Source organism: Mytilus californianus, unplaced genomic scaffold, assembly GCF_021869535.1.
Source record: "Mytilus californianus isolate M0D057914Y unplaced genomic scaffold, xbMytCali1.0.p SCAF_4, whole genome shotgun sequence".
In the NCBI taxonomy this organism is placed as follows: Eukaryota; Metazoa; Mollusca; class Bivalvia; order Mytilida; family Mytilidae; genus Mytilus; species Mytilus californianus.
The window spans coordinates 90911687-90927404 of NW_026262690.1; the positions used below are offsets into that span (position 1 = coordinate 90911687).

Sequence of the window (15718 nt, forward strand, 5' to 3'; positions counted from 1 at the left end):
TCAAACATAGTTGCCCTATTGCTTATAGTTTCTAAGAAACAGTCTTAACCAAGAAAACTTAACATTGACCAATGAACCATGAAAATGAGGTCAAGGTCAGATGAACCTTGCCAGACAGACATGTACACCTTACAATCAATTTATGCATTAAATATAGTTGACCTATTGCTTATATTATCTAAGAAACAAACTTAACCATGAAAACTAAACATTAACCAAAGCACCATACAACAAATATAGTTGATCTATTGCTTATAGTTGAAGAAAAACAGACCAAAACACAAAAACTTAACACTGAGAAATGAATCGTGAAAATGAGGTCAAGGTCAAATAAAACCTATGAGACTGACATGTACATCATAAAATATTTCAATACACCAAATATAGTTGACCTATTGCATATAGTATTAGAAAAAAAGACCAAAACTCAAAAACTTAACTTTGACCACTGAAGCATGAAAATGAGGCCAAGGTCAGATGACTACTACCAGTTGGACATGTACACCTTACAATCATTCCATATACCAAATATAGTAGACCTACTGCTTATAGTATCTGATATATGGACTTGACCACAAAAACTTAACCTTGTTCACGGATCCATGAAATGAGGTTGAGGTCAAATGAAAATTGTCTGACGGGCATGAGGACCTTGCAAGGTACGCACATACTAAATATAGTTATCCTATTACTCATAATAAGAAAGAAATTAACATTACAAAAAAAGTTGACTTTTTTTTCAAGTAGTTACTGAACCATGAAAATGAGGTCAAGGTCAATGGACATATGACAGACGGTAACTTCGTAACATAAGGCATCTATATACAAAGTATGAAGCATTCAGGTCTTCTAGCTTCTAAAATATAAAAGCTTTTAAGAAGTTAGATAACGCCGCCGCATCACTATCCCTATGTCGAGCTTTCTGCGACAAAAGTCGCAGGCTCGACAAAAATGAAAAGATATGACACTATTTCTAGAGAAAAAATTTGCATGCTAAAGATGCCACAAAAAATATAACCCTTATAAATGTCCCACACATAAACCCTCGTGAAGATTTTTAAAAGTTGGCAAGTATTTTTAACATTAATTTTGTCCAATATATTTTGTACAAATATGCAGAGACCAAGACTTCCAAAACGGTCATATATTCTGGACATTTGTATAATGTCCGGTAAAAGTCCGGCTGGGCAAAGCATGAAACGGTTATCTACTTTTTAGTTTTCAAGGCTTTCTTAAGAGACGGTCATTTTAACATAATTCGCGATCTTTTTGACCCAACCTTTTGCCTTTAATAGCCACACATTTCCGGTCATAAAAGTGACATGATCATTAAGTACTATCAAAACAACCCCTACTTTAATACCTTCTCATTTTAATCAAGGCTAATTAGTTGTTGAACAGCTGAAATTGACCTGTTCAGGTGACAGGTAAACTATTTTGAACCGGACATTGATCGGTCTATTCAAAGTTATTTTCTTACATTTCACCGGTTTGCATCTTATTAATTTAGTCAAAAAGATTTAAATTATCAGAAATACATTTACAAATATGATTTGATGAAAAAATTAAAAAGGTGAAAATGAAAAATCGTCATAACCACGTTGTTTGAACCAGAGACATGTCTCTGTTTGAACTAGTACATGTGTGCGCATGTGCGCAGGTGTGAAATTTAATTATGCATCCTAATTTCTTCAAAAAATGCTTAAATTGTCATTAATACCTTTATCTCACGTTTATTTCGAATATTTTCTTGAAGAAATAACGTAGAATGAGCTACTTATACACTCATTCATGCTTTGCAAACGTACACGGAATTTACGTATTCGTCTCTGGTCCATGTTTTACCATTGTCAAGATATCATCCGGTAGATTTAAATACGAAAGTAAAGTTTTTGACAATGTTATTTTGCACAAATAAAAAGTCTAAGGCAGATATAAGTACGGTGATGTTGCAAACTTCGAATGATGCACTGCCAATTTAACAGTTTACGTCAGAACTTCGAATTTGAATCAAAGAAAGTTTAATATCGTTTTCTTTTTAATGTCAATCATTGGGATGGCCAACTCGGCAACTGATTACCATAATTGCCTTTTCTTTATTTAGTCTTAAGGGATTAAAATCGGGATAATATTTAAAATGTCCGGCTGGCTAAAAATAATTTTGGAAGCCCTGGCAGAGACATCTTTTCACAACTGAAATTTATTATTTTCAAAATTCTTATATCTCCATAACTAACACATGGGCCTTTCTTTATCTTCCATAGTTTTGATGAATAATACATTATTTATTGAAATGACATTTTTTATGAACATATTTTATTTTAAATTTTATTAGTGACTAGCAATAATCCTAACAATAAACAGCTTGTGAGTTCGATTACCAATTCAATTTCCTATGACAAATAAATATTCCAGTTGGAATTTCACTCATTAAAACAAAATTTGGTTAGCTTACCTCTTGATCAAACAGTAATAAATCTGGTCTAACATTTTCACACAAGTATAAATATCTGTAATAAATAGTAATGAAGTCATAAATAATGAAGCACAATCACAGACTACAAAACTAGACCTATATCAAAGGGCTGGAATAAGTGGTCAGGTTAAGTCACAACATCATCAGTTCTGAGCTGCTTTAGACCTCTATGATATCATGTTAAAAAAAATTGCTCCATCAATGTTAAATTGCCACCAATCCCACTAAATCGTACTCAAATGATATGAAAACAAACAGTGTATCTTCCTGAAAATATATTGGGTGATAGTTGGTTGCTTAATGTTCAGTGGCAAATATTTCATACATGTTCAGGACGGGAACAAATTACAGTGCTTATCTAGAAGGCTGTGTCCCCGTGCCTGTAGTGTATGCCCTTATATTTTTACAGTTAGGGGTTTTTTGCTTGTGAGAGAGCTGTCTACATATTCCATTGGTCTCTTGTGGAGAGTTGTCTCATTGGCAATCATACCACATCTTCTTTTTTATATTTACTGCAGGGTTTGTTACTCGTGCTGTGTGGATGCAGTAGAATGTGTTCCCGTGCCTGTAGTGTATGCCCTTATATTTTTACAGTTAGGGGTTTCTTGCTTGTGAGAGAGCTGTCTACATATTCCATTGGTATCTTGTGGAGAGTTGTCTCATTGGCAATCATACCACATCTTCTTTTTTATATTTACTGCAGGGTTTGTTACTCGTGCTGTGTGGATGCAGTAGAATGTGTCCCTGTGCCTGTAGTGTATGCCCTTATATTTTTATAGTCAGGGGTTTTTTGCTTGTGAGAGAGCTGTCTACATTTTCCATTGGTCTCTTGTGGAGAGTTGTCTCATCGGCAATCATACCACATCTTCTTTTTTTATATTTAGCCTTTAACTATACCAATTGCTTAAAAAAAGTTTTACACAATTGCAGTATGTATTCACCTCAACTGGTAAGACAGTTTACCTAATTGCTTTAGTAAAAGGTTGTAAGTGTTCAGTGAAATAAAAATTATGCTTACCATCCAATTCCAGTTATTTAATGTCTGTGTCATGAAATTGAAATTAAAAATCACCTCCGATAATATAAGGCACTTGTTTTTAAAGGTCTAACTTGGATATGAAAACTTTTATCCTAATGACTTTTTATACATAGTTAGTTCTGAAAATTGTTTGGTAGGTCAATAATTTACTAATAAATATAATAGGTATGTGCTGTAATAGAGGCCATCCAGGATGAGGGTTGAGGAAATTTGGACTGCCACATGAAAATGAGGGTATATTGGATAGGTACAGAAATTTTGCCTGCAACAGACCCCTGAATAGATAAGGAGATAGTTTATGTTGGAAACTTGGCAAGTTAATTCATTTTTTTTCTTTATTAGTTGTGCCTTTTTCAAAATTAAGGAATGCTATTCTACCCTTTAGTTTTCTTTAACATGATTTCATTACTTGATTATATATGGATTATTTTTTTTTGCTTGAACTTTTGTCAGAGTGAATTATCATGCAAATATGTATGAGATCTATTAGGGCAGTTCAATCTAATCATTAAACAGACAGGTTTTGGTGGAATACTTGTAAATTTCATGACTTCTGTAAATACTGTAAGATATAAATCCAATCTAGATATGTAAAAAATCATAAAAACTAGTAGTACCCAGTAAAAGAAAGATTTCAACAATAATGAGAAATCTCAATACTAAAATAATCTATGTTTATTATTGTGGATTCATTATTATTCTATGGATACTAATTCTTAAAAGTTAAGATGAATGGTGAATTTAAGTGTTCAACAAAATAAAAAATGTCCTGTAGCTTGTAAGCAGAATTTGTCAAAACAATGAAATTAAGCATTCATTGATCAAAAATAATTCAATTTATATTCAATTAAAAAAATTGGTTCCCACAAAAATCCACAGTACCTGAGTGTATTAGAAGGTAGATCTCCTTTAGACAAAACTAATGATCCATTTGGTATTGTACTGATAACATCCATTCCAAACTCATACACAGCTGTGTTCCGACTCTGATTACAGGATGAATAATTTCTATTCTGAAATACAAAGCAATGTAACTGACTTGAAGGCAACACATCTATCTAAGTACCAGTAGTTACCTTTTTTTTATTTCAGTAACAAGAATATGTGTACATAGGACACAAAGTCCATTTCACGCTATCACATTTCCATGTTCAATGAACTGTGAAATGGGCAAAACCTTAACTTGGCATATAAATTAAAAAGTTTACAGCATAAATTTTTATGTAATAAGGTTCAAGATGATGGGACCACAACTTTATGGTAAACTATCTTGACCAAAAACTTTAACCTGATATGGGACAGACAGAAGAACAGACAAACCATCGCACAGACCAGAAAAACATAATGTCCCCTGTCCCCTACTATTGTAGGTTAGGCATTTAAATTTGCAAGCTATATTTGTTACTGTTACACTTGACCTCATATGCAATACCATAGAATCTGCATGCCATTTTTAAAATAGTATGACCATCATTGTCATTGACATCACAGCAAAATTTTGAATAGAAGTAGTCTTATATGAGAAAATATGAAATTTATTTAAGAGAGAGATGTAATGAATTTCTATTATCACTAATGGATTGACTGATGTTCTATAGGATTCAAGTTAGACAGAAAATCTGTTGCTCAATTACAGATAATAAACAAGAGGCTGTCAGATTAACACCAAACCGGATCTTCCTGCATGAAAATGTTATTTGTAAATATGCCCCCCCCCCCCGAACAGGATCAAGAAAAAAATTAATGAAATTTTGTAGAGTTCAGAAATGGAAAGGCCAAAATCAATTTAAGTATCACTTTTCATTACTTAAAGGTCTCAACAACTCAACAACAATAGAAGTTAAAATCGTGAAAATTGAACTTGAACTTCATTTAGTCAGAGGAAACAACATATCTAAATTTAGAAAGATTTCGTCAGAGCGTTTTCAAGTTATTGCACAATAACACTCTAAGTATCACTTTTCGCTACTTACAGGTCTACAACTCAACAACGATAAAAGCTTAAATCTTGAAATTCGAACTTGACCTTCATATAGTCACAGAAAACAACATATCTAAATTTGAAAATATTTCGTCAGAGCGTTTTCAAGTTAATGCACAGACACTGTTTGGCAGCCGCCCGACCGCCTGCAGTACATCAACAAATTAATAACCAATATTTTCCTTCGGAAATCCGGTTAAAAATTGTTCAATAGACAATATTGTTACCAGATATTTGTGTTTGTGACCCGGTTTTTTGCAATACTTGACCAACTGATGCCATACACTTTTGCTTTGATGGGTCAGATATTTTCTGTTGTGACATCAAAATTGCATGGGAACGTCTGTGATATCCTATATAGTTTGACTTACAGCAATAAGGTGTATTTAGTTCTGTGAATGAATGGGCAAAAGTACAACAATATGATTTTTTATGTACAAAAAAAAATTGAGCTTTCAATGGCATTTTTAAACACAGTGTATAATAACAAGAAAGATATATACAGTAATTAACATACCAGTTGAAAAGCAGTCAATGCTATCACTATAAGTATATCAATGAGAAATTTTCTGACTACTGGAAACTGTTCTTCAAGAAACCTAAAAGGTAATTAGAAAGCATACAATTTATGATATAAATGCAACTTATAACTTCATGTGTAAATATTCATAAAAAAATCATTACTAACTTATATTCACTGTTTTCATGCTACATGAAAGGACCTTATCTATTAACTACCAACCTTTTTTATGAGATATAAAGGGCAATAACTCTGGAAACATACCTCAATAATGCAAAAACAATATGGCAATAAATAAATGTTAAAGATTGATTCTACAAAGCTTAATTCAGTTCCATACATATTCACAAATCCTGCTAAGTCAGTGAGATTTTTAGGTCAGATTTTATATTAGTCCTTGACTCAATTGTTCAATGCAAATCCTTATTATTCATTTTTACAGCAGATCTAGGACAAATCTTCAGGATTAATTATATCCCTCAAAATGATATCTTACCAACTAACTAACAAATGGACTTACCTTACAATGAAATCAAAACCAAGTGCAGATATCACAATGACAACAATATCACTCTGCATCCAAAACCTTTCAACCTGGAATACAAAGGGGAAAATGTTCTGCTAAAAGGTTGTAGAGCCTGCAAAGAATTTCTTGTCTTATGAATAAGTATATTTTTCATTATTTATGATATTGATGTCTTTTATCTTCTAGCTAAACTAAACGTAATTGCAATTTTTTGTTTAGGGTCAAAGGTATATTAAATAACTGAACTAATAATTCTTAAAATATTTGCAAATTTCTGTTAAAAAATGTTTCTTCATGAATTTAAACATTTCTTTATGGGTATTGTCCAACCCAAGAAAATCCAGGTTTTCCTACCCAGATTTGCTTGCCCATATTATACTTTGCCAACACTGTTTTGTTTCAAAATAAGTCATGATAGTGGTTTGATGTTATTTAATGGTAGACTAAAATTCATCATTACTTAAAATAAACATATGAAGAAAAAATAGATATTAAAATAATCAGATACTGGAATTCCATACAACAAATCACATAAAATTTTTAAGAAGGGATCCCATAATATTTGTCTTTCATAACATTCGGCTGATATATTTATCATGAACACTTACGACACCATACATAAGAGGATTGTTGACATCTAGATTGGCTCTCCATGAGAAAAATACTGTATACACTAACATCATCAATACAAATATAAAACTTAGCCGGTCTTTCTTCTGTACAAATCTGAAAAACAGAAATCAATATGGTAAATGTATAAGTCTCCAGGATTTTTCTTAAAAAACCTACAAAAGAATTATATTTAACCCAAAAATTGTATTAATTTTAAACAACATCGGATGGTTATTTTATGCTAAAACTACAAAATATCCATCAATATGATGAGACAAACAGTTCTGTAAAAATTGATATGTTTTCAAAAGTACTACTTAAGTAATATAAGCTGAAGATAAAGATAATGAAGAGTCAAACAAAAACTTTATTAACATTTATACATAACAATGATAGATATCTTGCTGACTTTTGTTATACAGTACTCAAAATGCTGTGTATTATTCTTGTTACAGATTTTTCACAGTGAATACCAATGTTTTTGATGATTCTTTAAGAAATATATATATATGTATTTTGTAAGTACGTCTAAACAAGTGACAGATCCATCCATTGGATCACCAGTGAAGGTGATACACGGCTGAAAACACATATTATATTTATAATTACTCTAAATATCAGCACAACAATGTTAAATCTGAAAATTTGCGTAAGATTTGGGAAGAACAAAATTTTGCTTATGCAAATTTCTAGATTTATCATTGTTGTGCTGATATTTAGAGTAACTAAGTATAAATTTTTTGTAGATATATACATTCAGGTTGTAACATCATAGATTTCATACAAATTCATTGGCAATCACAGCAATTCACAAACTAGAAAAAATCATTTTTACACCAAAGTCTGTACAAATGTAAATAAATTTTCTTGCAACCAGTCAGCTTAATTTGAATTTCACCAAGGCATGTTAAGGCATTCAAGGCCAGTATGCTACCACTGGATCAAAAAGCATCTTTGGTTTACAAATTTACAACAATGGGGCATATAGTTCCTTTGATGTTTTCTGCCTCTAATGTCCTTTAAATTTAAAACAGTGAATACACTTCTTTTCCATAAATCCCAGAACTGTGATGGAATGCCAGAAAATGCTTTATAAATGCATGTTGTTTGACAAATTTTAGTGACTCACTTTTCAAGATATTCATTTATATCATTATTACTTTGAATATGGTATGAATCTCCTAAAAAGTGTCTCTCCCAGTATAATAATGAGAAATTTATAACGTATCAGATTTAGAGAGAACAAAGTAACTTATAGTTTAAAGATCAGACAATTTCCTTACCTATAACCAGCATGTACCATTCCAAAACAGAACAATAACAATACTATAACAGTCATTTCACTGACTAGATGAGACATATACAATCTGAAACAGAAGAACTATAATAAATTTTATTTATCAGGGACTTATAAAAATATGGTGGATTTATCTATTTTTCGTTGGTTTGAATAAAAAATTGCTATTTCTAGGACATTAAATTTAGTGATTTCATCATTTGCTGGTATCATCAAAGTTATTAATAAACTTAAAACAGCTCTGAATTTGGATTGTGATTGAATATTTGATACAGCATAGGTTTGTGACACAAAATAAATGTGGTCAAAGAACTGAAAAATTTGAAATTGGACATTTACCTATTATGGTCCAATATCTAAAATCTATGTACATTGCTAGAATCAGCATATCAAGGAACCCCAAGAATTCAATTTTTGATGAAATACTTCTTAGTTAAACCATTTCTGTTCAAAGGGAAATAACTTTATTTCCATGAACCAATAATGTAAATTAAAAATTAGAAATGATTTTACTATAGTTCTCTAAAATTAGACATGATGTAATTAGATGTGATGTTATATTTATTTTCAAATTATAATCTAATATAATTAATAGTTTTCAAATAAATCTGTCACTACAACTATAATTGGGTGATTGACAATTACCAGATGGTGTGTTATCTTGATAAAAGGTGAAAATCATTTAAAAACACTTAGTGTAATCAAACTTTATATATATAGTTAATAGTATCCAATATTTTTTCTTTCATTTGTAACAAACTAATAAAGATCTGCAACTTATCTATGAAATTCTACAACTTTATCAACACAATGTAATGTAATGAAATATATCCTTTAATACAAATAGTTTATTATCTAATGGATTTGCAAATCTGGAACAGGATCAAGTAAAAATTAAAATTAACACACTCAGACAATTAGTTTTTACAGAATAACAAACAAACCTACCACAAAATTGTTCAAATAATTTCCCAAAGAAAAGAAAAAAAATCCAAAATGTCATTTATCATTAATACAATGTCTTTTAAAAATCTGTTTAAAAATGAGTTATTTCCCTTCGTACAGAAATGGATTAATTCATCATAAATTGAATTCTTGGAAAAGGGCTATAACTGACTAACGAGAAAAACTAAAATCGTGAAAATTGAACTTGACCTTCACTTAGTCACAGGAAACAACATATCTAAATTTGAAAAAATTTCTTCAAAGTGTTTTCATGTAAATGAATGAACACTGTTTGGCAGGCGAATGTCCGTCCGTCTGCCCGCCCGCCCGCCGTACATCGCAAAATCAATAACTGATTTTTACTTCGAAAATCCGCTTAAAAATTCATACTTCTTTTAAGTAATTGAACTTGTGATTTTCCCATTCCAACATAATCCACAAAATTTGGTATGCCACATATATTAAATGAATCCACAATAAGCCATTCAAAGGTATTCAGCACTATATCAATTTATTTTTTTCCTTTCCCGATGCTCTGATTATGCATACAAATTTTATGCAATTACTTCTTTTCTAGGGTATACAACTTGTCTAAACTTGAGGCAAAAAAGTGCTTGAAATAAAGTTTCTAAATAATATTTGTTAACTATTTATGGTTTTTTGCATCTTTTTACTTTTTATTTGTGAAACAAGCATTCTGAGAGTATTGCATGGCAATACATAGTCCCCTACCGGTTAAAAATTTATTGCACTGGAACAAAATGCTAACTTGATCTATAACTTGTCATGGTGTAAACTATATCATAAATATCAAGTCAATATCTTCAAGCATGACGAAAAAAAGTGCAGAAAAGTAATTATTTGATTGAATTTTCTAAGTCCAAGGACCCTAACTCTGCACAAAATCATCAGACTAGAACAAAATTCAAACTTGATCTGTAACTTCTCATGATAAAACAATACACCAAATATAAGATCAATATCTTCAAGCACGAAGAAAAAAAGTGTGGAAAACTGATTTGCCGGACTGACGGATGGACAGACAGACAGACGGACGGACGGACGGACGGAATGCAAACCTAAAGTCCCCTTCGACTTCGTTGGTAGGAGACTAATAAGCCAGAATGCCTGGAGAGAACCACCAACCTTTTGCAGGAAAACTTGCAATCCTAGTCAATTAAAATTGGAGTTGAATGCACCCATGTGCAGTGTTTCAACTCTTAACCTGAGTGTTGACAGGCTAGTGATACAGTAGATAAACTACTTAGACCACTCTGCAACAAAAGCCTCCCTCCTCCTAATGTTTAATTATGCTATGGCATCTACAGGGTTTAAAATTCATAAAACTCATCTAACTTACCATAGCTTTTAAATTGTGTGGTCATATTTGCATGGGTTGTTAATGTAAGAAAATTATGAGATTTACAACACTCTTTTCCCCCTTAATTTTTTATCTTAAAAGGCCAACTTACTGTAAAGACTGGAACAATCCCTGTTGTACCCCATCTTTACCCTGGATAATGAAAAAAACATTATTCATTAACTGAAAAAAAACATTAAGGCACTGCTTCTCCATTTTTACTCTGTAAAAAGAGAAAAGCGCTTCGGACACATGAAATTTTTAATTAGCTGTTTTCATTTTTTTGTTAATCAAAGTTTTCTGATAATAAGAACCTTGCTCAGGAACTTCCACACATACTTAATCTAATCAAAACTTTCTTAGCAATTTTAGAAAAGATCATGATTTATAACAGTTGTACTACATGTATTAGAAAAGAAAGAATATATAGGACACATAAATACAATTGTCTACAATTAAATATACAAACCAAATCAAAAGTTCCATATTCTTTGCGTAGAAGATGCTTAAGAAATCCAGAAATGGTCCTTTGATCACCCCAAGTCCATCTGGCTTGGTTGTAATATGAAGACAAAGGTAGGTAAATGTACGGTAGAAGTCCAAGAGCAAATGTTAATCCTAATTTTATCAAAAATGTGAATGACAGCAGCTGAAATATATATATAAAAAAAAAATGGTTAATTCAACTTGTAACTATTCGAAATATTGTAAATTTAGAATATGTTTTGATGTTTTCGGGGTCATCCATAATTGCCAACAATTGAACAAAGCATACTCATCCCAACATGCTATGGTGGATGAGGTAAAATTATTAACTTTTGTGCATGCTTTTTTACATTCTGGATTCTTTGCTTTTCGCTAAATACAATTTTATTCTATTAAAAATGGTTGCTGCATACTTTTTGGGGAGGGTTGAATGTGTGTTTTTGCACTCTTGGGAAAATGGTTGGCAATTATGGATGCAACCTGATTTAATGTGACGAATGTGACAATACATTCTGACATCACATCTTAAAAACTCACATTTCTATTTACATTAGTAATGTTCTTTAACAAAATGCTTTATCACCTTATCAAAAAATCTTCATTATGGACAGTCATGCAATATTATGTATCAATAGTAAAATTTAACTAAAAATTCAGATCAGTCCTATAAAAATCGTCAAATAAAATGGTAGCATAGCATGGTCAACTTAATATGATACTTCCAATCTTAGCAAATGTAAAGATTGTGTGACAAAGGTTTTGGTGTCATTATGCTACAATAGGCCAAACATTGTCAAAGTCCAATAACTCCAACAAATATTGGTAAATCAAAATGTTGGCACAGTATTGTTAACTACACATGACAACAAACAATCCTACATAGAAATATTATGGACAAACAGTCACACGGTAGTAGTGTTAACAATGTTTGACTCTTAAGATGCTCATAGGATGACTTATACCCCGACATATATATTTGCAATAGCCAAGGGGTAAAGAAGACCTACACTGGGTTGCTGCATGTAATTGATTGAAGTATCATGCATACAGGAGCATTACTGATCATTCCCTTTAATTAAAGACAAAAAAAAAGTTTAGAAAATTTTACTTGTACAATGAGTATTGTGTTGTCAAAATATTGGCAAATTGTAAGTGGCGATATGGAGGATGTAAAAATTGCTTACTGGTTACAACAGAACATATTCAAGTTGCAGACAAAAGTTAAATTATACCCTTTAGCACAAGCCAAGAAAAGTTCGACAAAAATTTTCTTTGTACAATGAGTGCTGTATAATTTCAAACTATCAGCAAACAGGAAGTGGCTGCACAGCGGATGTTTTAAATTTGCTTACTAGCTACACCTCAACATTATGAAGCTGCAGACCAAATATTAAATCATTCCCTCCAATAGAAGCCAAGAAAAATTAGACGAAAATTTTCCAAGTACAATGAGCGTTAAAACTTTCAAGCACTTGGCAAACAGGAAGTGGCTGCACGGCAGACGTGAAAATTGCTTACTTGATACAACTCAACATTATCAAGCTGCTATTATTCACATCATATCTATAAAAAATGTAAAGGTAGGAGGACTGTGACTGCAGCAAAGATTTCTATAATATTCTGCTGTAACCATAAATTTCACTATGAGTAAAATGGGAATACATGTATCTTAAATTGGAAAGTATTAGAGCTGTTTTCCTAATGCATGTAGTTTAAAGGTTTGGTTGGCTTGCTTGCTTTGTTTGTATGAATGTTTGCTCAAGCATTGTAATTAAGATTGACATCTGCAATCATTAGATAGGCAGGGCTTTAGCTTGTATACCCTATACTCAATAACATTTAAATATAATTTATAAAATGCTTTATTCAAACAAAGCAAACAAGCCATTCAAACCTTTAAACTACAAGCATTAGGAAACTAGTTCTAAACTAGAATACAAGACAGTTATTAATGATTACCTGATTTTGTTTAAGTTCTAACAGCACCCATAAAATGAGGATCATATTATAAACAACAATTGTATGTTGATTACACAGTGATAAACCACACATCAGTGCTCCAAATAAGGAAATCTGAAACAGAGCCAAAAGTTTAATACACAAATCAACCAAAATGTAATTCAAGGGAAATAACTCTAAAATAAAAAAAAGTAAAAACTGATCTCAATCATGTAGAATGTAAACTAGTCCATGACACTGTATGAGCCATCAAATATTTTTTTTTTAAATTGTGCTGTATTTATCTATAGAATCTCACCTTTATCAGCAAATCAAAAGCTATTATTCTCACAGAATGTTAAATCAATCCAAAAATCAAACTCTTACTTACAGAATGAGACTTCATCTATTTGTGGTTTATAGTATTAAATATAATTGTAATTCAAATGGGAATTACAAATAAATTGTGACAGAAGGATGCACAGCAAACATTTAAGTTGTGCCAGAAGTTTTAATGAAAATGTAAAAAAAGAAATGAAAGATAAAAAAATTATCTATATCCAAACTATTACATGAGAAAGTATAATAATTTTATTAAATTCTATAATTATTTTCAATGTAAAATGTGGTAATTCAAAATGTAAAGTGTGGATCATCTGTTGTTAGCTGCTGTCTGTCTTTGTTTGTATATCTGGTTGTTGTAAGAGGTGACTGTGATTGGTTGAGGTCTGTTGTACTGTGCAGTATTTATGGTGATTATTGTTATCCCTTTTTGTGGATTATTTATTTAAGTAATTATTTCATATCCTATTATTTCTTGAGTTTATGCAGATATTTTTCATTTTTTTTAAATTTTACAGAAAATTTAACTGATCTAAAATTTAAATTAAAAATTGTTACTAACCCTCTTCAAAACTGATTGGCCTTGACACATTCATTACAGGGAACCCGTTCTAAAAGCTACTTTTTCGAAATTCAACACCAGGTGAAATTAACTGAAGAAACAATTAAATCAGGACACATCAAATTATCTAGTTCTTGCTCACTTGTAAAATTTCTTTATGATTTTGAAGAAAAAAAAGAATTCGTTTTATTGCTTTCTTTTTTTCAAAACTAAATTTTTCAATACAGTAGTGTTTGCTACTATTGAAATGACAGCATGAATTTAGGCTGCTTACAAAGCATTTGTACTTGTACAAAAACAATAGCTAACTTGTAGAAAATAAAAAAAGTCAATTTTGGTTTGGATTTAGAACCGAGTTCTGTTAACTTCACTAAAAATGGATTTCAAATCTGCCTACATGTATTTGTAAACTTACTTTTTGCTTCATGCCACCAGCAGAATAATAAAAATCTACAGACAGCTTCATTATAATTGTGATAAACAGATTGTTAAGTGAAAAGACCTCTGATGTTATTGACCAGGTCCATGTCAGTTTACACCAACACCAAAGTCCTACTGCTAATGCACCACATGAAAGTCTGCCTGTTAATCTAAAATAATTAAAATGTACAAAATTAGACAAAATTATGCTATAAAACATGTTTCATATGATCTCTTTTATTCTTGTACACTAATCTTGTAAATATGTAAATAAAAGGAAAGAATTTGTCAAACAAACAAAAAGACAAAAAAAATTACATCATCAACAACGGAAAATATTGTATTAAAACAAAACAGTCACCATATATGTATCATGATATAATTTTATGAAATTTTCATCAGAAGCTAAAATAAATGCTTTTCCGAGCGCAGCCTGATACGATCGCAGAGGTCAAACCCTGAACAATTGGGGCAAGTTTGAACACAATATTCAAACTTGATACTGTCTGAATTTGGATTGTGATCAAATTTTTGACATAATATAGGTTTCTGACACAAAATAAATGTGGTCAAGGATCTTAAAAATTTGAAATGGGACATTTAATTTACCAAGTATGGTCTGATATCCAAATCTAACAACATGGTTAGATTCAGCATATAAAAAACACCCAAAATTAAATTTTAGTTGAAATCAAACAAAGTTTAATTTTGGACCCTTCAAACCTTAATATGGACTTATTTGAAAACAGGGCCCAAAAAATCTAAATGCACAATAAGATTCAGCATATCATAGAGCAATAATTCAGTTTTTGATGAACTCAAACAAAAGTTTAATTTTGGACCTTTTGGACCTCAATGTAGACCAATTTAAAAATGGGGCCCAATATCCAAAATAGTAATAATCTGTTATATATATAATAATTTACACACCCTGTTTGGTGTGTATCTCCTGCCATATCAGTATTTGTTGCTTTTATATATAAATTAGAAATAATCAACGTAAAATGGAAAATTTTTCAGGATTCCAAAATTTTGAAGAAAAAAAAATATGAACCCCCTAAAAAAATTTGAAACCCCCAATTTTTTTTTGAAATTTTGAAGATTATTTTCTTTTCAGGAAAAATGTACAATTTCAGAGAGTTCCATAAACTTTAACACAAGTTATTGTCTGGAAACTTGAAAAATGCTTATTTTTGGCCCCTTTTTTGCCCCTA

The 15718-nt window shown here is 31.1% G+C and overlaps 1 protein-coding gene across 1 annotated transcript in view; it reads right to left on the reverse strand.

Annotated features, from left to right (window-relative positions):
- The window catches only part of LOC127737141 (transmembrane protein 260-like), a 39234-nt gene that overhangs the window by 16240 nt on the left and 7276 nt on the right, over positions 1-15718 (reverse strand). The window contains exons 6-15 of the mRNA XM_052247673.1: positions 14500-14674; positions 13202-13315; positions 11226-11405; positions 10869-10909; positions 8438-8521; positions 7151-7268; positions 6537-6610; positions 6014-6095; positions 4398-4528; positions 2456-2510 (exon numbers count right to left, since the gene is read on the reverse strand). Coding sequence (XP_052103633.1) covers positions 2456-2510; positions 4398-4528; positions 6014-6095; positions 6537-6610; positions 7151-7268; positions 8438-8521; positions 10869-10909; positions 11226-11405; positions 13202-13315; positions 14500-14674 — 1054 coding nt within the window. The remainder of the gene's footprint in view (positions 1-2455; positions 2511-4397; positions 4529-6013; positions 6096-6536; positions 6611-7150; positions 7269-8437; positions 8522-10868; positions 10910-11225; positions 11406-13201; positions 13316-14499; positions 14675-15718) is intronic.